This window comes from Leptonychotes weddellii, chromosome 1, assembly GCF_054177405.1.
Source record: "Leptonychotes weddellii isolate Sample4059 chromosome 1, ASM5417740v2, whole genome shotgun sequence".
NCBI classification, from domain to species: Eukaryota; Metazoa; Chordata; class Mammalia; order Carnivora; family Phocidae; genus Leptonychotes; species Leptonychotes weddellii.
The window spans coordinates 78,150,822-78,176,686 of NC_138369.1; the positions used below are offsets into that span (position 1 = coordinate 78,150,822).

At 35.3% G+C, this 25,865-nt stretch overlaps 1 protein-coding gene across 3 annotated transcripts in view; it reads right to left on the bottom strand.

Moving 5' to 3' along the window:
• RYK (receptor like tyrosine kinase) overlaps positions 1-25,865 on the bottom strand; it is an 84,906-nt gene that overhangs the window by 11,944 nt on the left and 47,097 nt on the right. For 2 of the 3 annotated variants that reach the window (XR_014147102.1, XM_081826633.1), the window contains exons 8-13: positions 25,550-25,683; positions 23,995-24,081; positions 20,569-20,638; positions 14,898-15,030; positions 13,540-13,649; positions 13,230-13,389 (exon numbers count right to left, since the gene is read on the bottom strand). Coding sequence is in view for 2 of the 3 variants with exons in the window: in XM_081826633.1 (XP_081682759.1) it covers positions 13,230-13,389; positions 13,540-13,649; positions 14,898-15,030; positions 20,569-20,638; positions 23,995-24,081; positions 25,550-25,683 (694 nt within the window). In the remaining variant the exon portion in view is untranslated. The remainder of the gene's footprint in view (positions 1-13,229; positions 13,390-13,539; positions 13,650-14,897; positions 15,031-20,568; positions 20,639-23,994; positions 24,082-25,549; positions 25,684-25,865) is intronic. The other variant, XM_006736899.3, reaches the window with a different exon arrangement.

A 25,865-nucleotide genomic window follows, 5' to 3' on the forward strand; every position in this document is an offset into this window, starting at 1 on the left:
CCTACGGTTCCCAAGTAACCATTAATCTGCTTTCTGTCACTAGTTCACATTTTCTAGAATTTTATATAAATGGAATCATTCAAACAGTACACTTCTTTGCCTAGCTTCTTTCACTTAGAATAATGATTCTGGCATTCATCTATGACACAGCATGCATTGACAGTCCATCCCTTTCATTGTTGAACAGTAGTCCATTATATGAATATAGCAGCTTGTTTATCCAAATGATGGACATTTGATTATTTCCAGGTTTAGTCACTGAAAGCTGTTATAAACATCTGTGTACAAGTATTGGTAAGGATATATGCTTTCATTTATCTAGGAGCAAAATGACTGGATATGGTAGATATATTTAACTTTTGGGGGGCAGGGAGGGGAAGGGAGAGAGAGAATCTTAAGTAGGCTCCACACTGGGCCTCACAACCTTGAGATCATGACCCTAGCCAAAATCCAGAGTTGGACGTTTAGCTGACTGAGCCACCCAAGTGCTCTGGATGTTTAACTTTTTAAGAAACTGCGAAACTGTTTTCCAAAGTGAATGTACCTAGGTATTAGATTTCCCGCAGCATCGTAAGACAGTTCCTCCATATCCTTGCAAACACTTGTCTTTAATTTTAGCCATACAAATGGGTGTGTAATGCTATCTCACTGTGGTTTTACTTTGCGTTCTCCAAATGACTAATGAATTTGATATTTTCATGTGCTTGTCATTTGTATATCTTCATTGGTGAAGCATCTCTTCAAATATTTTGCCCATTTTTGTTACTGAGTTTTAAAAAATTCTTTATATATTTTGTATGTATTTACCAGATGTGTATGATTTGCAAATATTTTCTCTGAGTGTGACTTGTCTTTTCATTCTCTGAATACTGTATTTCAAAGAGCGTAAGTTTTTAAATTTTGACAGCCTGTTTTGTTCTTCCAGGGATCTTGATTTGGTGTCCTAAGAAATCTTTGCTTAACACAAACTTCCAAAGGATTTTCTTCTTTGTTCTCTTCCAAAAGTGCTATAGTTTTAGATTTTACATTCAAATCTTTGATCTATTTTGAGTTAATTTTTGTATATGTGTAGCAAGGTTTGGATCAAAGTTCATTTTTTTGTTGGATATCCAACTGCTCTAGGACTGTTTAAAAGATAATCCTTTCTCCACCAAACTGCCTTTGCACTTTTTTGCAAATTAATTGTCTATACGTATGTGAGTCAACTTTTAGGTATTCTGTTGTTTAACTGGTCTACCTTCATGCCAACATTACACTGTCTTGATTAGTGTAATTTTTAATCAGACCTCCAACTTCTTTTTTCTCAAAGCTGTTTTGGCTAGTATAGATCCTCTGCATTTCCATATCAATTTTAGACTCAATCTGTCAATTTCTACCCCAAAAATTAAAAGCCTGCAAATATTTTCTTTGGGACTATGTTAAAATCTATAGATCAATTTGGAGAAAACTAACATCTTAATAGCTCTCCATTTATAAAGGCCTTTAATTTCTCTCAATAATGTGTTATAGTTTTCATTATGTAGATATTTCACATTTTTGTGTCCTAAGAATTTCATATTTTTGGATGCTTTTATGTTTTTATTTTTTTAATAAAGATTTTATTTACTTATTTGACAGAGAGAGACAAAGCGAGAGAAGGAAAACAAGCAGGGGGAGTGGGAGAAGGAGAAGCAGGCTCCCTGCTGAGCAGGGAGCCCGATGAGGGGCTCCATCCCAGGACCCTGGGATCATGACCTGAGCCAAAGGCAGACACTTAACGACTGAGCCACCCGGGTGCCTGTTTTTATAAAGTTTTTAAAAAACTTAGGGAAAGAAAACAATATGGAGGTTCCTCAAAAAATTAAAAATAGATCTACATACGATCTGGTAATTCCACTACTAGGTATACCCAAAAGAAATGAAAACAGTATTTTGAAGAGACAGATGCACCCCTATGTTGACTGCAGCATTATTCACAATAGCCAAGATATGGAAACAACCTAAATGCCCATCTACCAATTAATGCATAACAAAGATGCGGTATATGCACAATGGAATATTATTCAGTCATGAGGAAGGATATCCAGCCATTTGCAACAGTATGGATGGACCTTGAATATTATGCTAAGTGAGATAAAGCAGACAAAGACAAGTAATATATGATATCATTTATATGTAGAATCTAAAAAAGTCAAACTCATGAAAAATAGAGAGTAAAATGGTGGTTACCACGGGATGAGGGGCGAGAGGATAAAACTGATGTTGTTTAAGGGTACAAACTTGCAATGAGTAATAAATAAGCCACAGTGATCTAATGCATAGTATAATAAATATAGACAATAATATTGTACTATAATTACATAACATGAATACCACCACAACAATCATTACAATATATAAATGTATCCAAGTAACATGTTGTAACCTTAAATTTACAAGGTTATATGTCAAATATATGCAATAAGAATGATCCAAACTTTTAATTTCTGATTTTTCATTATTTGTATATAGAAATACAACTGATTTTTATACATTGATCTAGTATCCTAATCTGTTTAAACTCACTTATTAGTTTTAGTAACTATTTTGTATATCACACCGGATTTTCTTCATAGATGATCATGTTGTCCACAAATACTTACTTTTTCCTATCCAATCTTTCCTTGTTTTTTTTTTTTTTTCCCCCTCTTCTTGCCTTAGTGCACTGGCTAGACCCTCAAGTACAACACTGAGGAGAAGTGATAGTGGGCGTCCTTGTCTTCTTTATTAGGTAAAATAATTCAGTATTAATAATTAAGTATAATGTTAGCAATAGGTGTTTTTGGTTTTGGTAGATGCCCTTTATCAGACTGAGAAAGTTCTCTTCTATTCCTATATTGCTGAGAATTTTTATTAGGAATGAATTGAGGATTTTTTCCTAATACTTCTTCTGCATCTACTGAGATGATCATATAATTTTTCTTTTTTAGTATATTAATACAGTATATTGCACTGCTTGATTTTCAAATGGTAAAACAAACTTGTATTCTTGGAATAAAGCCTATATGGCCATAATATGATTTTTAAACTATACTTTGGATTCTATTTGCTAAACTTTTGTTTAGAATTTTTGCATCTATGATCATGAGGAATAATGATCTATAGTTTTCTTTTCTTCTCGCCGTCTGGTGCTACTTCAAAGTAGTGCTGACCTCATAGAATGAATTAGAAAGTATTCTCCTCAATTTTCTGAAAGAGAGTGTATAGAATTTGTATTATTTCCTCCTTAAATGTTTGGAATGCCAGTGCCCTAAAACTCACTCTGGACCCAGAGTTTTCTCTTTCAGGCAGGTTTTTAACTAAACATTCCGTTTCTTTAACAGATACAGGGCTATTCAGATCATCTACTTCTTGAATGAGCTCTGAAAGTTATTTTGCAAAGAATTTGTCCATTTCACCTAAGTGTCTGAATTTACTGGGAAAAAGTTGTTCATAATCTTATTACCAAATACCTGTGAGAATCTGTAATGCTATCACCTTTCTCATTCACTACATTGTTAATTTGCAACATATTTCTTTTTTCCTGATTAGTCTGGTGAGAGATTTATCATAATTAGTATTCTCACAATTAAGCACTGGTTTCACTGATTTTCTCTACTGTTTTTCTATTTCGTATTTCACTGACTTCTGTCTATATTATTTCTTTTCATCTGCCTACTTGGCAGTTTAATTTGTTCTTTTTCTAGTTTCTTAAGATAAAAACTAGGTCACTGATTTGAGACTTTTCTAATATTGATGTTTAATAGTATATATATTCCCCCTTTGAGCAGCATCCCCCAAACTTTGAATTAGTTATTTTTTTCATTCAATTCTAAATACTTCATAATTTCTCTTTTGATTTCTTCTTTGGCACATGGGTTATTTGGAAGTCTATTATTTAGTTTCTAAATATTTGGGAATTTTCTAGATTCCTATTTTTGATTTCTAATTTAATTTCACTGTGTTCACAAAACCCTATTTTGTATGAATTGAATCTTTTTATATTCACTGACTTGCTTTATGGCCCAGAATACGGTCTATCTTAGTAAATATTCCATGTACATTTGAAAAGAATATGGATTCTGCTGTTGTTGGGCGGAGTGTTCTGAGTTATTTAGATCAAGTTGGTTGATACTGTCATTCAAATCTAAATCCTTAACGATTTTCTATTTTATCAATGAGAGAGGGGGCACTGAAATGTATTCAATTATCTTTTAAAGAGATTTAAATAATAAGAAAAAAACATATATTTATGCATATAGTTACCATTTCTGGTGCTCTCTGTTCCTTTGTATAGATCCGTATTTCCATCTAGTATCGTTGGTTCCTAAAGGACTTTTTTTTAACATTTTTTATAATATGGGTTTGCTGATGACAATTATTTCAGCTTTGGTATTTCTAAAAAAGTCTTTATTTCCCCTTCATTTTTCAAAGATATTTTCCCTGGGTATAGAATTCTATGTTCACAGGATTTTTTCTTACAGTACTTTAAAAATGTTTAACTCTTCTCGCCCTTGCATGGCTTCCAATGAGAAATTTGTTGCCATCCTTTTCTTGGTTCCTTTCTGTATCAACATGTTTTGTTTTGTTTTTTTCCCCTGGCTGCTTTTAAGATTTTCTCTTTATCACTAATTTGAGCAATTTGATTATAATGCACTATGGTTTAGTTTCTTCTTGCTTCTTGGATTTGGGGTTTGTTCAGTTCTTAGATCTGTGGGTTTATAGTTTTCACCAAATGTGGAAACATTTCAGTCTGTATTTCTTACTCTTTCTGTCCCTCCCTTTCACTCTGTGAACCCCAATTACACATATATTCAGCAACGTGAAGTTGTCCCAATGAGAGATCCTTCTTCAAGAATCTCCTGTATCTTCTCTCTCCTTCTATCTCTTGCTGTACTCCCATCTGAGAAGAAAGGTATTCCTCCTCCCATGCCTTTAACCTTTAACCTGGCCTCCTGAGCCCATTCACCTGTCATCTCTTGTACCTCCCCTCCAAAAACCACATGTCCAATCTCTTTCTCCCTGGCCTAAAAACCAAACCAAACGGACCCACCCCCCAAAAAAAAGCAAAGTAGAAAAGTAACAAAGCCTCTCTTCATCCTGCCATCCTATCAAACTAAGATCATTTCACTCTTTTTCATAGCTGTACTTCTTCTAAGTGTAATCTACATATTGCCCCCCCTTAACATCTCCCACCGAGCCCACAACAATCACATCTACCTTTAATGATTTACTAAATCCACTCATTCAAATGCCCTCTATGATTTCCTAATCCTTTCTGACCACTGCAGGTATGTTTATAGACAAAAGTCTCCTTGAAACTATTTCTTTCCTTGGCTTCTATGACACAACATTCAATTTCTGTTTTAATTCTTTGTTCATCTTTCTTTTCTCACTAACTGAAACTACATATTCCCTATATTCTTCCCTTGGCTTTCTTCTCTCTCTAAATTCACTACCTCTGGGATCAAACCCTCCTGTTCATTCAATCCCCACTTTAATGAAGCTGATGTCCAATTTCCAATATCCTGCTTCTATGTTCTTCCAGAATTCCGGACCCACGTTCCATCCATTAGCATCTTGAATTCAATATGCCTCATATCAAATAAATCATGTTTTCCCCAAACCAGATATTCTACCTGTTGTCTTCAATTGTGTTATATCGTCACAATGACTTAAGATTTACTCCAACAGCAGAACTAAAGAAAAGTACAGATCAAAGACTGCACTGAAGTTTTCAGAAACATGGGCCCCAGGTAGGAAGGCAGAGCAGACATCTATGCAATAGATCTGATAGTTAAGAGGGGAGCCTCAGGGCACAAAGGTCAATTAATAAATGTACCCATAAATAACAACTGTAGTCAAAAGACATGGAATCTCTGAAGTTAAGTCTGAGAGTAAGACAAGGAGAAATATGAGATTCTGCATGGAAATGAAGAGGACAAGAGGTCTATGTGAGCCCTTCAGGATTCTTTTACACATTCAAGTACACAGCTCTCCAGGGATAAGATTAACATAGCTGGCTGTGAATGTTCTTAAAATAAATGACCCAAAATGTATACATATGTATATCCATTTCAATTCTGTAACTATGGAACACCTGTTAAAGGAAAATAAGTAAAGCAGAGCTTCCATTGCCCATTCTGGGAAGAATGACTTATGCATAAAAATATAAGGCAGCAGTGGTAGGTGCCATTAGGTAAGTACAAAATTCTCTGGGGGTCCAAAGAAGACCAAATCAAAGGGCACAAAAGTACCTTGTGTCTTTGGACCCAACAGGAATTCCAGATTGGATGAAATGCAAAATATAAGGAAATGTACAATGGAAAATATAAAACTAAAAAGGGAAGATAAGGCAAGAAACAAAGGCTCTGAAAACCAGGGGAAGGAGTATGGGTCTTTCTTTACCAACTCCCTTTAATTAACAACTCAGGAAACAACAGATGTTGGCAAGGATGCGGAGAAAGGGGAACCCTCCTACACTGTTGATGGGAATGCAAGCTGGTGCAGCCACTCTGGAAAACAGTATGGAGGTTCCTCAAAAAGTTAAAAATAGAGCTACCCTACGACCCAGCAACTGCACTGCTAGGTATTTATCCAAAGGATACAAACATAATGACTTGAAGGGGTACATGCACCCCAATGTTTATAGCAGCAATGTCCACAGTAGCCAAAATATGGAAAGAACCCAGATGTCCATTGACAGATGAATGGATAAAGAAGATGTGGTATATATATATATATAATGGGATATTACTCAGCTATCAAAAGGAATGAAATCTTTCCACTTGCAACAATGTGGATGGAACTATAGAGTATTATGCTAAACAAAAAGAGTCAGTCAGAGAAAGACAAATACCATATGATTTCACTCATATGTGGAATTTAAGAAACCAAACAGATGAAATAGGGGAAGGGAAGAAGAATAAAATAAGATGAAAACAGAAAGGGAGACAAATCCTAAGAGACTCTTAACTACAGGAAACAAACTGAGGGTTGCTAGAGGAGAGGGTGGGTGAGGGGATGGGGTAATTGGGTGATGGGCATTAAGGAGGACACTTGATATAATGAGCACTGGGTGTTGTATGCGACTGATGAATCACTAAAGTCTACTCTGAACCTAATAGTACAGTAAATGTTAACTAAATTGAAACTTTTTAGAAGATTTTATTTGAGATAGTGAGAGAGAGAGAGCGCACAAGTTGGGGGGAGGAGCAGAAGGAGATGGAGAAGCAGACTCCCTGCTGAGCAGGGAGCCTGACTCCGTGCTTGATCCCAAGATCCTGGGTTCATGACCTGAGCCGAAAGCAGAAGCTTAACCGACTGAGCCACCCCGGCACCCCTTAAATTGAATTTTTTTGAAAAAACAGTTCAATTTGAAGATCAAAATATCATGGAGGAATATTCCTAGCAGTGAAAGCTTGAGATCACTTAACTTACTAACATTGATTTTCACAAGTTTTCAAAACTGACATCCACTGTGCACAAGGTACAGGCTTTATTAGTATATATCCCTTCCTAAATATCCAATTTTTGAAGCTTTTATTATCCTATGAATTTTAAATTTTCAGACATAGTTTCTAGGTCTTTTCAATAACCATAACTGAAATATGCATCTATAGGAAGGAGTACATTACTTTAAAAAAGCTCTACTACTTAAAATTTAAGATATCATTAATAGATTTATATAAGTAACCCTTAAAGTGGACCTTTCAGCAATTCTTCAAGGTTAACTATCACCTAAAAATCTTAATACTCCTCCAGATTATCACTGTAGCAAATATTTTTTTATCCCAGCTTCAAATGATCCCTGGTATATAATGACTATATATAAAATGCACTGACTATATCAGGTGTCAAATTTAGTACATGTTGCTAACTCAACTTCAAAAATCAGCAATCTTTAGGCACAGAGTATCATACATGATTGAAAAGAGACCACTTCTGCTATGAATCTGCCCTAGAATCTGTGTTCAGGAAAGGGAGAAGAACCAATATGGGATACCTACCAGGCCATCACATATATCTGCTATTTATGAGACTTTCCTCTACTGCACTAGATGCTTAGTTAGACATTGCTCCATCAGAACACAGGCTATTTGAAGGTAATGTTAAATAGTATGATAAGGAAAAGGAAGGAAAGGGAAAGGGATATTCACAAGATCTCTTGAGGAAAATATCTATTCTTAGGGAGAGCCTAATACAGAAAATACATCAAGGGCAATACCTGATCACAAGACAGCAACCAGCCACCTCTGAAAATATAACAACTATTCATAAAGTAAATCCATTTATTCCTCTTTTCCAGAAAATACTAGGACTATTAAAATAATATTAAATACAACTAAAAAATATTTTCTTAATGTTAATAATATTAAACTTTCAATCTTTATTTCTTAATATCTGAATGATCCTTTCACCTCTCCAGGTTTTCCTTAATGTCTTTATATCAATTCCTCTTAATGCTAGTTTTTATTTATTTAGTTATTTTTTATTGAAGTATAGTTGCCACACAATGTTACATTAGTTTCAGGTGTACAACACAGTGATTCAACAAGTTTACACATTATGCTCTGCTCACAAGTGTTAGCTACAATTTGTCACCATACAATGCTATTCCTCTTAAAATGTGAATTTTATGTTTAAATAAGTCTAAGGTTGTTGACGTGTAAAATTTACAACCATAATGGAAAGGAATAAATACTGGGAACCTAAGCATTATTCTAAAATTAACAAGAAAGAAACAACATAAAACAGAAATTTTTCCGTACTTTTAAAAACAGTAAGCATTCTCTGAAAACTGGACCTTTCTCTTTGATACCACATTAGTTCAGAAGACCACTCTTCATGGGTATATTATGAATGTGAGTTTCTCCTGCTCAAGTCTGCTCAGGGTGTGGCAATGACTTTCCATGACACTGGGCAAACAAGAGCAGAAAGAAGCACTCTGCTGTAGATATAGTATCTGGATAACTTTGCAGATTTCCCTTCTTCTTCTAGGTCATCTTTAATGTTCACAAAATAAATATTGCAAAGGCACAGGAACACATTTTAATTTACACCCTAAAAACTGTTCAAATACCTTAAAGAGTCTCCTCATTGCTATAAGCCATGCTGATAAGATTAGCATGGAAATCATTTCCTTAACTTGTTTTTCCCAAGAAAATGTTTTTTAAACACAATGTAATACTGTAAAGACAAAAAAGCACCAAGAAAGAAACTTAATTGTGCATTCCTGATTGCATTTAGTCTCTTAGTAGGATGTAGTTTCTTAACAGCGGAATTATGTTAGCTACAATAATTACCTAAATAATTGAAAGAAGATATAAATCAAGAAATCTATTTTCAAATAAAGAAAAGAAAATTACAGAAAAAAATCTATGGTGGTATCTACATCTGATGAAAACAATATCCAGAAATTCTTAAGACTGCCTAAGATGATGTCATAGCTTGGAATAATAAAAGAGATTTATAACTAGTCAAAATCTAGTTGTGCATATTTCCTAAGTTCAACAGTTAAAAGTTGATATTAACATTATAAGAATCTTGACATACTGAAGTATTGAATCCTTTCAGTAAAAACTGTAAAAACACAAGAGATGCAATGTATTATTTTTAAGATGGAACACATTAATGTATTTCCAAACAAATCACATAGAACTTTCAACTATAAAAAAAATGCAAAAATGTTAAGGATCTTTTAAAGGACAAAGAAAATGCCCTCTCCAAGGCAGTAATACCATTTCTTAAGTGTTACATTTAAACCTGAAATATGTATTTTACACGTGTAGACTGGTGAGAGTGGCTTTACATTACTTATTTTGCACATGACTATGTATAAAGTTTCCCAGCCCCAAAGTAACATATTAAGTGTAGTTTTTGAACCCCCAACTCCATCTATAAAAGAAAAACAGGAACAGAGAATAATGATTATATGTATATATTTTCAATATAAATGTTAAAAAACAATCTTTAACATTTGTGTTTTAATGTAAGAATTCAAAAAGTAGGGGCGCCTGGGTGGCTCAGTCAGTTAAGCATCTGCCTTCGGCTCAGGTCATGGTCTCAGGGTCCTGAGATCGAGCCCCGAGCCCCGTGTAGGGCTCTCTGCACAGTGAGGAGTCTGCTTCTCCCTCTCAGTCTCCCTCTGTGCTCTCTCTCAAATAAATAAAATCTTAAAAAAAAAAAAAAAAGAATTCAAAAATATTCAATCCCAGAAAACTGAAAAATGGATTTTTACACTAATATTTGTTCACAGTCATAGGAAACAGAGCAGTGTTCCTATTCCTTTTAATCTTAATTATCCAAGGCAAGATATTTAGGGAAAAAAAAAAATATATATGTACATATACTTTAAAAGAAATGAATTACTAAGAATATAAAGAAGAAAAATCTGAACATTTTAGGGGTTAACCATGCTAAATGTAAATCAATGGGTACTGTCACCATCACATTTTAAGTATAGCCAGAAGAATTTGGGTCATACAGACATTTCAAGTAAGTTTATGCCAAGACACACTAAAAGTAATCATGATTTTAAAGTAAGTCTCCTGTTAAGTTGCTCACCATTAAGTTCACAGAGATTTTTTAAAAATAAAGCTGTCAAGTGCTCAAGCAGCAACAAGATATCTAGTACAACTACATTCTGACAGAAAACAAATTCTAACATAAAATGTGTCAACTCCTGCAAAATTTCTAAAATACCATAACCATAAAAGTAACTAATTCTAAGTATAATTTTGAAATATTTGCTTAACTAAATCACGTATCCTCAACTCAGATTTTATCAGCTAACAGGACATTGTCCCTGGCTGAAAAGATGTAGATCACATTACTGAGGGATGTATTATTAGTCTCACTGGTCGAAACTGTATTATCTAATTTAATTTTCACTTAGGTGTTCCTGTGAAATATTTAATCATAAATGTTGTAAAACACAATTCCTATTACTGCTTAAATATACAATGGAATGCCTTACACAGAAATATACAAATACATTAAATTAAGCAATGCATAATTTGGGGGCTTCCATGTGTAAGCAAACAGCATTACTGGCCATCTTGTATATCCCCTTGAAATATTACCTATCAATCAATATTCCTTTTTCTAAGAGAATAATCATTTTTTTAAGAGAATAATCAAACAATCCCCAATCTTCTGAAGTTACATGGCATACTTGTCATTTAAGAAACATCTATTTCCTGCCCATTAGACTAGTTTTGGGTTCAACACAATTGCCCCTTCATTTCTGCTAAGGCAATTATGCTATATTTCAATGAGTAACAAAATCATAAATTTCAAAAATCAACCACTGAAAAAAATACAAAGATCCCAAAGAGATGAGTGACTCAATATTTTAAATCAACAACAGAGTAAGATTTAAAAAAAAAATAATGAAGAATAATGAAGTTTCTTTTATTTTCCTGCATTCAAAAACATTCAGATGTAAGCCTTTCTACTAAAGGGGTAGATTTGAAAACCATATAGTTCTAGTTTAACTGATACTATGTTTTAAAGCTATGTGCTAAAACCAAAGTTAAACTCATTTGCACCCCTGTGAAAACAGCTTTGCTTAATGTAGAAGTGGCAAAGAATTCCAGCTATAATTCAGAACTTCTAAATAAAGATCTGGCAACCCCCCAAACTAGTACGATATCAATAAGAGTAAAATTGGTCCTTAATGATATTCAATACAGCAGCCATGTGATAGCCTAAAATCAAACTCTGCTTTCTCTTTTCACATTATTTGAGAAAACTCAAAATCAAAAACAAAAATGCAACCCTTTCCTCCCCTCAAAAAAGCTTATCCTACATTATATAGGTGGGTCCTAAAGGCAATCACATTATCTTCATAAGGGAGAGGCAGGTGTTTTAAGAGACAGACATACACAGAGGAGAAGGTGATATGAACAAGAAGCAGAGAGATGCAGCCATGAAGGATGCTAACAGCCACCTGAAGCCGGAAGAAGGACGGTTTCCCCCTTAGGACCTCTGGAAGGAGCATGGCCCTGCCTACACCTTGATATCAGACATTTGACCTCCAGAACTCAACTGTGAGAATAAATCTGTTGTTTTACCACCAAAGTTGCAATAATTTGCTATAGCATCCAGAGGACACTAATTACACTGGGGAAATGAGAATATTAAGAGAGTAATCCTTAAAGCATACAAACTTGGAAGTAAAAGGGTAACCCTATACTGTAAATAAAACATATTGATGAGACACAAGATACAATGATATAGTAAGCCTGATTTTTACAACTGAAACTTTGAAGCAAACAATCTATAAGATTTTATAAGTAACAAACACTAACATCGTTGAGTGGTCATAGAGTGGGACCTTATAAGCCCAAGTTTCACCTAATCTCTAGCTATTCAGCTACAATAATAAACTACAATAAGCAAGAGACAGGAAAATAAATCCATCTTTCAAATCCGACTAAAAATGAGAAATTAAAAGCAACTTAAGGGGTGCCTGGGTGGCTCAGTTGGTTAAGCGTCTGCCTTCGGGTCGGGTCATGATCCCGGGGTCCTGGAATCAGCCCGGCATCGGGCTCCTTGCTCAGCAGGGAGCCTGCTTCTCCCTCTCCCTCTGCCTGCTACTCCGCCTGCTTGTGCTCTCTCTCTCCCTGACAAATAAATATTCAAAAAATAAAAAATAAAAGCAACTTAAAATATCTGCAAAATACCCACAAGTAAACATGGCTTCTGAAACTATTCATCACTAAGTATAAAAGATCCCACTATATGATCTGCTCTGGTGGGCAGAACTACTCAGAAACCGACAAAAGGGAAGAGAGTGACATCTGGGGAATTATAAATTACACAGGTCATAATGTTGGAAGAGGTTGTTTGAAAAGAAGAAAACAATAAATCTTTATGATCTGGCAACCAGCTGGTCATTCTGAGACTTAAATAAGAAAGAAAAATAATCAGCTATGGAAACCTCTCTAAGCCTTGATATCCACCTTTAAAATTGGGATATTAGTGTCCAGCTACTTCATAGTGTTAACAGCCCCCTCACAGGGCTACTCTGAGGATGAAATGTGATTATGCACAGTCACAGATCATGGTTTGGGTCACAGCTTCTTTCCAGAAACTGACTGAATGGAGCTAACTACGCTTGCTTTCTCATTGAAACATTTCAGGGAACAATTACTAGATTTAAAAAGATAGAAAAAAAAAAAATTAAAACATAAAGCCTGCTGATATCCAGGAGTTCCAGAACTTACCACATCACTAGCACTGGAGAACTCATTATTAACCAGACTTTCCAGAGCCATCCACCGAACTGGCCTGTTTTCGTTGTCCCCCAGACAGTGATAGTCCATGGGGAACAAATCTCTGGAGAGGGCATTGTCTGTGATCTTAACTTGGAGTGTGTCATCAATGCTGAAAAGTAGAGACATGAACATCAAATACAATTGGCGTATTTAAAACATATGGATCACAGTTATTCTTCAATACCATACGATGCCCACTGTGACTCCTGGGGAGAGCCCCCAGTCCACTGAAATGACATGATGAGCTCATGGCACCTACACACAGTTCCTAGCAGCCAGGTCTTTGTGGATAACTTCCCTTCTGGCCAGATAGCTCATTCCACAGGCAATCTGAATAGCCATGTGTACCAGGTCTTGTTGAGAAATTGCCTGTGGTTTAAAAAAAAAAAAAAAAACGACGTTTGCAGTTAGCACAAAAATGATGATGGCAGTCAGCTGCTTATTTTATTCCACAGTCCTACTCCATCCCAAAATACTTCTTCACACCTACACATGGAGTTTTAAAAACCTACTTCTTGACCAAGAATATGTTCTCATAGCTCCCTAATATTTGTATCTACTACAGCCTTACCATTCTGTAATATAACTTACCATTTACTTTACCGCCTCTCTCATCTGTCAGGTATAGCTCCCCAACATCCAGCACATATAGTAGCTGCTCAATAATTATTTGTTCCATGACTCTCAAGGTAAAATTTCCAGTGCTTACTATTCAGTAACCTGTTCTCTTCTTTAAAACTCATAGTTTTTATTAGATGATCTCTGGGGACCATTTTCTAGCTAACAGAAGTCTACAGCTCTCACTACTGACGTGTTCCTCTTAGAGCCAGGATACCAGTCTTGTGGGCTGAGGAATGAAACTCTTCCTCAGGTGATGCTGATGGGCTACAGCCTCCAACAACTTGTTGGAACCCTGGCTTTAATCCTGTCAATTTACAAAGCATAGTGACATATTAAGTCAAGTACTCAATGCAGCCTTTGAATCCACTTTCTCCTGGTAACCATAGTACGTACACTATTATAAACCCTAAAACAAACTTAATATGGCTACAAGTTACAGTAGGCAACAAAACAACAGCTAGGCTTTAGGATAACTACCACCATGCATCTGGAATGTAGCCAAATGCTTCACAGCTATGTGCACAAGCAGTGAAGAGAAGGAAACTCTTAGATGACTGACATCTTACAGCCAAGCATATTAAAAATAGATCCAATTATCTCCATAATCCAGACTTCCAGTCACCACCAGCTTTTGATACAATATGGACCAAATGACTCAGTCAAGTGTGTTTCCATTCCTAGAAGGGAGATCTAGTACCAGTGCCTTCAAAGAGTTATCAGGAAAATGACGGAGATGGTGTTAGAGTTGAGGTGATTATAAATAAACACACAATGGAGAAAAAGGAAAAACTTCAGCATCAGTAAAGTGCAACCTTCAAGACAGGAATCATAAACCATCTTCCTCTAAATCAACAGGTTATAATTATCTTCTGGCTCATTTTGAGTTTCTTTTGCAGGCTTTTACACAGTTTATATACAAGAAGGTTAACATCTACTTTCAAAGATACTATCAGAAGTTCCTGGTAAATAATTGATATCTGGGCAAATTTTTCTCACCTGTGGATTATTGGCCTCTACTAATTTGCACTGCCGTAAAAACAATTTAAGGTTCCCCCAATTCATGTAAGGCAGTATCACCATGGGTTTTTCTCCGTCTTCTATACACACATGCGTAATAGGAAGAAGGTTTCTACAAAATAATAAGAAATCAGGAAAAAGACAAGTGAAATCTAAAACCTCAAAGGCTTATTTTTAATAAAAAGTAATAAAGATAACCTAAAACAAAACAAGAAAGTCTCAAACATACTTAAAAACATGATTACCTTTAAAAATGCAATAAAATTAACAAATGCCCTTTAAAACTAGACTTCAGTATTTTCTACATATGCATTTTCTTGGTAGGGAAAAGCTATAAACTCGAAGTTGTTTCCTGTGGACTGGATTCTCTGAAGACACACTCTAGCCACACTAAATCTTTACTCTTAAAGGGTAATCAGAGACATTTAAAAATGACTTAATGCATTATGAGTGTATTATAACATACCCTTAAGTCCATCAACACATTAAAGAAGAAAAAAAAAGACCTCCATGCAGACTATGGACCAGAGTATGATCATCAAGAAGACCTCAAAGAGGCTTCAAATGCCACAACAGCCAAGATATCCTTAGCTGGTCACATGAGACTTAGAATCTGATTTCTAAATCCTGTATTTACCATTTATAGATAGTCTGTGTGACTATCTCTCCTGGCCTTAGTTTCCATACCTCTAACATGGCATCACACCAACCATAAAATGCTGTTATGAATAAAGCCAAAGCATGTAGTAACATTCTTGTTTCTCTTTAAATTTCCATGGCACACATAAATACTTTCATCCTATTGCCTAATGACACCTCTTTCCACTGGTATCTGGAAATAATTTAATTTTCTCCAAGGTTATGTAACTTTACACATAATTATCTCATTTTCCCCACTATGCTAAAAATTTCTAAAATGCAAAAACTAACATGAACTCTTATTTTTATACCCAATGCTCTGTATTTTGTCCCACAAAAAATAAGCATTTAATAAGTATCTGACAACACAAGTAACATAGCCTTAAAAACATTCCTATTCCTTAACTTAGCAAATTTTGCCTCTAAGGATATTTAATAAGGAAATATTAAACATTAAAAAGCTACATGAACAAGGATAGTTAATGCAGTATTAATAGCAAAAAGTTGCAAACGACTTCAACGTGCAAATGTAAGGCAAGAGTACACCCAAATCATAGGACAGTATATAACAATTAAATGGCCACAAAAAGATGTTAAGAGGAGTAAATGTTTATCTTATAGGAAAGCAAGGTACAAAATTCACATATGTTTGCAGGATAATTCCAAACATGGAGAAAAACTAATAAAACTCTGCACAAAAATAGGACAAGAATTAAAAGTTGTTGTCTTTGAGTTGCAGGGCTTTAGATCATTTCTACCTTGCTTGCTACCTTGCCGTTTCTGGATTTTCTAAATTGTCTCAATTGTCTCAACTGAGCATGTGTCTCTTTTAAAACCACAGTCACACAATTCTGGCCCAACAGTGCCCAAGTGAAAGCTATGGGCTCCCTTCATGCTGCACAGGAGTTACTAAAAGGGAAAGCACTAACCCCAAGGAGCGGAAAATGAGGACTCAGAGATGAGTAAACTTGCACAAGGTAACCCCTCTAAGTACAGCTTCTGCTTGCATTTCAGTCTAACAGTGCCAGTGATGATTAGTCCCACTTTGTGAGGAAACCCATACAGAGAGAGGTTAGATAATCTGCCAAGGACAAACAACAAGTGCATGGAGAAAAAAATTCAAAGCGTCATCTGATTCCAGAAACCCTTGTGCTTTCCCCTGGACCAATGGATATGCCCTCCCAGGAGAGCAAGAAAGAATACAAGGGAAGTGACAGAGCCTCTTTTCACACCAAGTCGCATGCACACTAAAATGACTACAGCAGGTCTGTATTCAGGTTTAACTGAGCACACCATGATTTTAGAAGTAATGGAGTTACCCGATCTCTCAAACCCCCCTCCCCAAAATTACTCCTCTGCTCCTCTCCTCATGTCTGAAATCCACTGAACAGAGTTAAAGGTATTTTAGTGCTTTTTGAGATCAAATCATTAAAAGCCCTCCAGAAGAGGTAACAAGCCGCATGAAGATGTTTTAAGGTACAAAATGGCTGGTCTTCATTCTGTCCATTTTATAAAGGAAAGGAGGATAAAGAGGAAGATCTGGGACCTAGATGAAGAATGGATGAAAGCAGAAACTGGTGCTGTAGACAAGAACAAGGCAGAGGAAGGGAAAGTTCTGTGGGGACATGAGACAAGAACTGCATCTAGTTCTCAGTCTTGCCCAGTGTGCTTGCAGAGGGAGAGCTGGGAGGCACTCAGTGTTAAGAAGGTTGCCATCAGGCAGCTTGGGCCAGTGGAGAGCAAACTACAAGGAGAAATAACTCAAGAGCACTCTGTTATGAAGCACTTCTGATGTCATTAAATTAAGTTACAATTAAAATAAAATAAATTTTATTTCTACAGCTATTTTAACTTACAGTAAAAATTATTCTCACAAATTCCAGTGGAAAAAGGAATAAAAACTTTCAAAATGCTTTAAAATATTTCAACACTTTACAATTCTTACTTGTGGAATGTTAAAACACGAAGTAAACATGTTTTGCATGTGGAATTATACATCACAACCAGTTCTAAAAAGTTAAATTCTGAAACAAGGCATCATTTCTTACTGAGTGTATTTCGTTTGCTCGATAAGTTCTGTAATATGAACACTGAAGCTCATTAAGTTCATTTTTATCCCTCAGGCCTAGCAGAGTTGCAAGTGCAAAATTGGCACTTCATGAATTAGAATAAGCGAATGAGGGGCGCCTGGGTGGCTCAGTCGTTATGCGTCTGCCTTCAGCTCAGGTCATGATCCCAGAGTCCTGGGATCGAGCCCCACATTGGGCTCCCTGCTCAGTGGGAAGCTAGCTTCACCCTCTCCCACTCCACCTGCTTGTGTTACTGCTCTCGCTATCTCTCTCTCTGTCAAATAAATAAATAAAATAAAATAAAAAAAGAATAAGCCAATGAACAAATAAATGCATAGACACAGCCATAACACCAGGGGTCAGAAAGAAAAGCATGGTAGGCCCTAGTCCCCTTAAAAGTGAAAAAACCTGCAACAATGAGTGTAAAGAACAATAATGTACTTTCTACATATTGACAATATGTTTTGCTCATTAAAAATTAGGAGTCCTGGGCTCCTGAGTGCCTCAGTCAGTTAAGCATCCAACACTTGATTTCAGCTCATGTCTTGATCCCAGGGTCAAGCCCTGCATTGGGCTCCACAATGGGTGTGGCACCTACTTAAAAAAACAAAAAGCAAAAAACCTAGGAGTCCTGGTATTACTGTATAGCCAGGAAGAACAATTAACTATGACTAAGCTACACAATTTGCCTCTAGAAGACTTTCCCCAATCACTGAATGTCCAGTATCAACCCCATTTAGCATGTGGAATTCCATCACCTAAGGGTGTCTTGGGGCTGCTAATTCATCCTGATAGGATGCTGGCTGGAAAACACTACAGCTGAAAAGCCACATGAAAAATGCTCCAAATACTTGTTCTGAACATTTTTTCAGCCAAACCATTTTTGGGCTACAATGGATATAAAACTGCTTCTTAGGAAAATCCTGGCTTTGTCTGGATTTGTCCAGTCTCCCACTCCTGTGCTGAAGTGGTGCAGACCTTCTACCAGGGTAAGAATACCAGGTAGGTACCGAAGTACTAGATTAACATTACATACTAGTATTAAACACTTTTGACTCTTCCCCCTAGTGTCAGCATAAGAGAACATCAAGCATTTCCAATACTGCCAAGAAGGACATTTCCAAATGACCATTAACCAATTCTTATTTTGTTACTCAGAGGAAACAAAATGTGTTTTTTAGAAAATACAGTCTCAGGAATGAGTTAGCCATCCATTCCTCTGTAAGTTCTACACTTGGACTGAATCAGGCCAATGGAAGATAACTTTCTTCAACCACTTGACTTTAATCCTTCAATGGGACATCTTCCGTCACTCAGTACTGTGTGTTCAATTTTTTCAAAGGTCCCTGGGATTTTTTATACTCAGTGAAACTACAAAGTTTATCTGTTCAGTTATATTAATCAATGTCCCAAGTAGATTATAAGCTTAATGAGGCAGCTGCCTCACAATTTGAAACTAGAAAACCTTTTTTCCTCCCCCAAGGAATATTTATGTTTGTTTCTCTTCTAATACTGAGATTTATCAACTTTTAATGGTTCCTCAAGCCTGACTGCCCAGAAGCTAAGAGATATTTTATGTTCAATCACAGCAAAAATATTTGTGTCTTCATTGTTGGCTTATTTGTTTTCTCTTCCACCATCACAATGCCATAAAACTCAGTTTGATTTTCATTACCATTTTATTAATCTTACAACTGCTGCCTTCTTTTTAGGTTCTCAAATTCTTTCAAATATGAACAAAAGTATAAATGACATTCAAAATAGAACTCTGCATAGTCATCTTATTTTTTGGCAGAACCCAAGTAACTGCTCAAAGTACCCAGAAATTAAAATGCATGCTGCCTTTTGCATGCATCACTTTTTCATGTGTTTTTTTTCCCCAGAAGTCCATAAATATCTTCCAACAGGGATGGTCACTGTCCCATTTTTGTAAATATACGCAACCAAATCTGCAATAAGCATACAAACGAAACTGACTTTACAAGCTGTTAAAAAAAAAACAAAAAACGAAGACCTTGCCCCATTACTGATACTGCTGCATAATGCAATACTATATTTAAGCCCTTTCTATCTCAGAAGGTAGAAGCTTTCATTATAGCTCTGTGAAGAGGACTTATAATCAAGCTTTTTTTAAAAAAAAGTTCTTTATATAGAACTACCAGTATTTTTTTTAAATTATACTATGACCTAATAAGACACTGGTTAAATATAAAACATAGTACATCCATTCAATCAGCTGCTACATATCTTTTTTAAATGTGGACATGAATTCATAGTTACTTCTATGAAGAGTTAGGTACATTGTTTTGTTATATCAAAAAGCCTATTAACCTTATTAAAGATAATAATGGTGTTATGATTATTTAAGAAAACATCGTCATGGGGCGTGTGGAATTACATGTTGGAAATGAATTGAAAGTGTTGAAAGTGTTGAGATACCCATTTTACTTTAAAATATTTCTACACTCATAAGTATCTATGTATCATCTGGATAGATAATAGACATATACACAAACACCAAACAAAAGACAAAATGTTCACTATCACTGAATTTAGGAGACGGGATTACTGGTGTTAATTATGCTTGTTTTTGGTATCCTTTGTTAAAAAATTTCATAGCAGATATTTTTTAGTATATATCCCTATCCTATTTTTTAAAGGAAAATACGCATACAAATATGTAAAAACTCTCTTGAAAGCTTAGCTATGTTTATCCAGATGTGGACTTACATACTCTGCTTTATTTTCTTCTTTATACTTCACTGCATTTTTAAATTTTGTGCACTAGGCACGCATTTCACTTTAATATTCTTAAAAAAAAAAAAAGCTATTCCAAAAAGCTTTCAATTCAGAACATATCACAACGTTCTTAAAATAAAAATGTAGCATACAATGTTACCATGCTTATTAACACTTAAGTGCTGGGTGGTTTCTTCTCTCACCTGTGATGAAGACCTCGTAGCTTACAACTTTCAGTGAGCATCATTGTCACCTGAATTTCAGAAGCTTGATCTATATGAAGAAAAAGACTAATTTGTATATCAACAGTAAAAATAGTAGTAATAATTTATAAAGCTTCTGATCAATGCAACAAGAGAGAGAAAAAGAGAGAAAGAGTGGCAGAGCTAAGATCCACATCCCAGCTCTACCTAGTAAAATAGTGAACCAAGAGTAAAATCCAGAACACTGAAGTCAGGCACTAGGAGTCTGTGTCACATTTGCTCCTTAAAAGTAGAGCTATTGAAGCTAAGAAACCACAAATTTCATTTTCTTCTAAAACTAACCAGAATCACTCTCTCTTCCACACTTGCTAGTTGTGTCCACTTTTCCAGACAGCTTCATTTAGTTTAAAACCTTTGTAGGAATGTAAGATGGGTGGACAAAAAGCCAAGAACTTAAAACACTTGGTACTTCTCTGGAAAAGGTGCTTCACACCAATGTCTGCTGGAATAAACTCTAGTTGTCTAAAAACTGCTCAAAATTTAGGATCATCTAGGAATGGCAGAATGTGCCTTTATTTCTCTTTCTGTAGTCTAAATAAATTTTAATTAAATTATGGCCATGGGGCACCCGGGTAGCACAGCTATTAAGCGTCTGCCTTTGGCTCAGGTCATGATCTCAGGGTCCTGGGATCAAACCCCACATTGGGTTCCCTGCTCGGCAGGAAGCCTGCTTCTCCCTCTCCCACTCCCCCTGCTTGTGTTCCCTCTCTCACTGTGTCTCTATCAAATAAATAAATAAAATCTTAAAAATAAAAAAATAAATTATGGTCAGGATGATTTGGGGACCAGTAGGGTCTTTTTCAGATTGCAATAGTAATAGCTGGAGGTCTGCACCCAGTTAGTAATTGTTTACTTTCCTGTCAAGGGTATTAAGAACCAAGTAAAAGTTAATTTTTCAGGGCATGTCATTTTATGCATAATTTTTTTCAAATTCTTAACTTTAATAAGCATACTTTATTAAGCAAGGGACACCTGAACTGGATGATGATCTAAGAACACTCTGAGTTTGGGAAAAAAAAATTTTATCCATTTAGTAAGAAAAAATCAATTTCCTGGATTCCTTTCCCAGTCTAGTCCAAGTCTTTTAATTTTAAATACTGAAATGTCTATTTTAAGATGTATACATTTGAAAAAAAAAATACTCAAATACTTACATTCCAAAATATTACAAGAAAAAACGAAACGATAAAAAACATTTCAAAATTGCAAAATATTAGCAGCTATGAAACAAAACAAGACCCTAACACCAATAACCTCAAATTAATTAATTCTATCGAATTCAATTTCACAATATTCACTGTGAAATTCAGATTCCTAATTTTAATCTCTGTAAATTTATATTAGAATGTCCATTAAGTCTCTGTGCAAATTTATGAATATTTTAAGAAGCCAAACTGCAATTTCTTGCTTATGCCTAAAGCTTTGCAAAGGGCAATAATCTTTTGAAAACTTTCTTCTTGCATTTTAAGCTGCACTTCTAATTGTGTGGCATGTAACAAAGCATACGGATTTGTGAAAGAACTTGGTCAGCTCTACATAGCTTCAATTAAAAAAATAATAACATTCCAAAAGAGTAAATCTCAGAAATACCCAATCATGTGGAGTTATCTAATAATTTTGAGGCAAGGGCTGTGGTCAATGCACTTCCTCTTTGTTTCTCATGCAAACCAGGACCACATCTTGGCTAAGGACTCACTGTGCTTTCTCTTATTTCCCGCTAGCTCAGAAGGAACATTATAATTACAGTGGTAAGGCGTAGAAACAACCAAGTGACTACAATTTCAAGTGTATCCGGAAGGAGAAATCTTATCTTGTGAAACAGTCCCAGTATCCACATTGTGTTTTCTTATCACTATTATTTCCTTTTCCCCCCCTTCCAACCCTAAATCAATCCAATTCTGATTAGAAGGCTCTTCTGCTAATTCAAGATTCATTCAGAACAAATTAGTAACAGCCCAGTTGTAAACTGCCCACAGATTACGTATAAACCCCAGAAGAAATATTAAAATTAGAGAAATATTTCCTTAAAAATGGGGGAAATGTGACAAAAGTCAACAGTTATTAAACTTAGGGTTCAAATTTTACATTTACAAAGAGTAATATGTAAAATATTCTTCAAAACTAGTCAGGAAATCTACTGGACCTAATTTAAATATTACCTTTTAAAAGTGCTTTGGGGCTAGAAGTAGGTAGATAAAATACATACTGAACAGTATAGTAAGTTAAACCACTTGTTTAGTGGTTTGTGTGGTGGTTTAGTGGTTTAGTGTCTGTGTGTGTATGTTTTTGCAGGATCCTTAAGCAAGCAATTTTGCTAAATTAAAAAAAATCAAATTTCACATTTTTTTGTTAGGTTAGTACAGCTTTTTAGAAACAATAAACATAAACCCTTCATACTTTACATGAATTCATTTAAGATTTAAAAACATACGATCTTATAAACTAACTTCGAAAATTTCATAAAACTGTCACCTCCTACATATAAAACTGAATTTAATTTTTCCCTCTATTTCTACATCAAAATGCTAAATTTGTTTTTTTCAAAATTAACATCCTGTCATCTGTCTGTATCAGACACTGTCAGACATGAGGCACCCTATAAATTACATTTTTCTTTCTCTTAAAATGAGCAAACAGATATAACTAAGATTTAAACTTTTATAAATATCAAATTATAAGGTGAAAAATTAAGCATCAAATTTCTCCAAAAGGAGATTATGTGAATATAGGTATTCTGTTCATGATGACATAAAGTAGTGCTACCCTTTAGCAAACAATCAGAGAGTATCTATCAAAATTTTAAATGTAAACACCTCTTGGGACAGCAATGCCAACTACAGCTATACCTATAAAAGTAAGCCAAAAAGTAGACATACACACATGGATATTTTCTGCAGCATTATATATAACAGCAGAAAAAAGGCAGGGGGAGTGGGAGGAAAGTGAACAAGGCTATTCACATAAGGTACTTTTAGTCTGGGGTTCATTTTTTTATTCTTTATAGACTGCAGTATTGGGAGTGGGAAGGAGGAAAGAAAGAAAAACTGATAATGTTTTTAAGAGGGAAAAAACAAAATTTTTACCTAGGAAAACACAGTATTAGATACAGCAACAATGAAGTCAAATGGATGTAGTTTAACTACAAACGTGGGTAATAACTAGTGTTTTAACATCTTAAATTATTAGAACTCTATTTTCTATACCTTATGAGAACAACCCAAATTTCCTCAAAAGTTAGTCTCATATCAGCTAAATTACCATGGACTGACTTAAAGTCAGGCACAGACTGAGAATTTGAGATGAAATTTCACTGGCATGATCCACCTTAGGAAAGCATTCTGGAAATAGTATGGAAAAAAATCCTACCTTTAACTGTTTTTACAAATGCTTGTTTTTCTTTATTTGGATCTTTTTCATCTACTAAAATCCCATGGAAAATACGCCCAAAAGTACCTAAAGGAAAAATAATAATTAATGAGATCATTAATCATCCCCTGCATTGGGCTCCCTGCTCAGCAGGGAGTCTGCTCGTTTCTCTCCCTCTGCCCCTTCCCCCTGCTCAAGCTTTCTCCTTCTCTCTCCCTCTAATAAAAAGTCTTTAGGGGCGCCTGGGTGGCTTAGTCGTTAAGTGTCTGCCTTCGGCTCAGGTCATGATCCTGGGGTCCTGGGATCGAGCCCCGCATCAGGCTCCCTGCTCGGCGGGAAGCCTGCTTCTCCCTCTCCCACTCCCCCTGCTTGTGTTCCCTCTCTCGCTGTATCTCTCACTGTCAAATAAATAAAATCTTTAAAAAAAAAAAAGTCTTAAAAAAATAAATTTTTAAAAGCAAAAAAGAGAAATTCTTTGTAACTAAGAAATATTTTAACGTGCTTTTAGAAATGTCATATTTAAACTAAGTATATGAGAATTCTTTCTGAATTATCCAAAATAAACTAATGTTATAGCCAGGAATACCGGAACTCAGTAATTGGGTATCAGTAGAGGCATTTATGAGTTAGCTTCTAGGCTTAGTTTCAGAATAACAAAGGAGAAAAATGGACTCCCATCATACATTCAAAAATAGACCCCAAAAATTTGCTTCTTTTAATTACTATTTGTCACTGGGGGCAGTTCAAGCCTCTCTCTTAGCTGTGATTGACCTATAACCATCTCAACCAAGAGATGAATTCAGAATGACTCATATATATTTAAAACATTCCAAACTGGATTGTGGAAAGAGAAAGGTAATTCTCTTTAACAACTTGAGGGGCTCAATGAAGTACTTTATTATTAATTTCTATACTCTTCTGTCAGCCATCTCCCCAATTAATACCCTAAAACTCAAGAAAGAAAAGAAGGACCAACAAGTGGGGAAGGGAAGGGTAATAACATCTATAAAATATCTATTGTGTGTTAGTTCACTTAATGCATCATTTCATTTGATCTTCACACCTAGTTCAACAACAGACAATATTTTGTCTCAATTTATAGGAGAGGAAATTGGACTCCGTGGAAGACATTAAATGATTTCTCCAAGGTCACACAGGTGATAAATTGTGAGACTGGGATTGGAAGTTGGGTGTAACTCCAAAGCCCATGCTTGCTCTGTCTGCTAGAGTCCCCATACTATCTGTCACAGCAAATAGACTTGCTAGGTGGTGATATCATCTTTAAACAAGAATGAAAATGTATTTAAAGGTAAAAAACGCTAATATATAATATATGCTTTAATATACTTGAAAATTAAGAATTATGCCAAAGCTGTATTAAGGCAAATTAAAGATCTAAAGAAATAAAAAATGAAAATCAGTTTTATAAAGGAAATAAATTATGCACTTCTACCCTTAAACACAAAGAGATGAAATTCTTAAAATTTGAAATAAAAAAATTTAAAGTGCTAACATTAAATCCTCCTTGAGAAACTGGTTTTGAGATAATAAATACCTTCTTGGAGTACATCTTTTAAAGTTATCCTCTCCCTGGATATTGCTATATCCTTCACCTTAGCTTTGGCCTCCAAAAGAGTGACACTTCTCAGGTCATTCTTCTCTATCCGCAGGGTAGGATAACCTGAGGAGCCAACAAAGCCAGACCAAGAAATATAAATACCCTTACTATGCCATCAGGGTCAATTAATTCAGTCAAAACTTCAGGACTCAACTCACAGGAATAAATAAATGTAAAAATCATAAAAGGAAAAAGGCACAGACATGAACAGGGAAAATTACCTATAAAGACCACACTAAATTTTAAAGAAAAA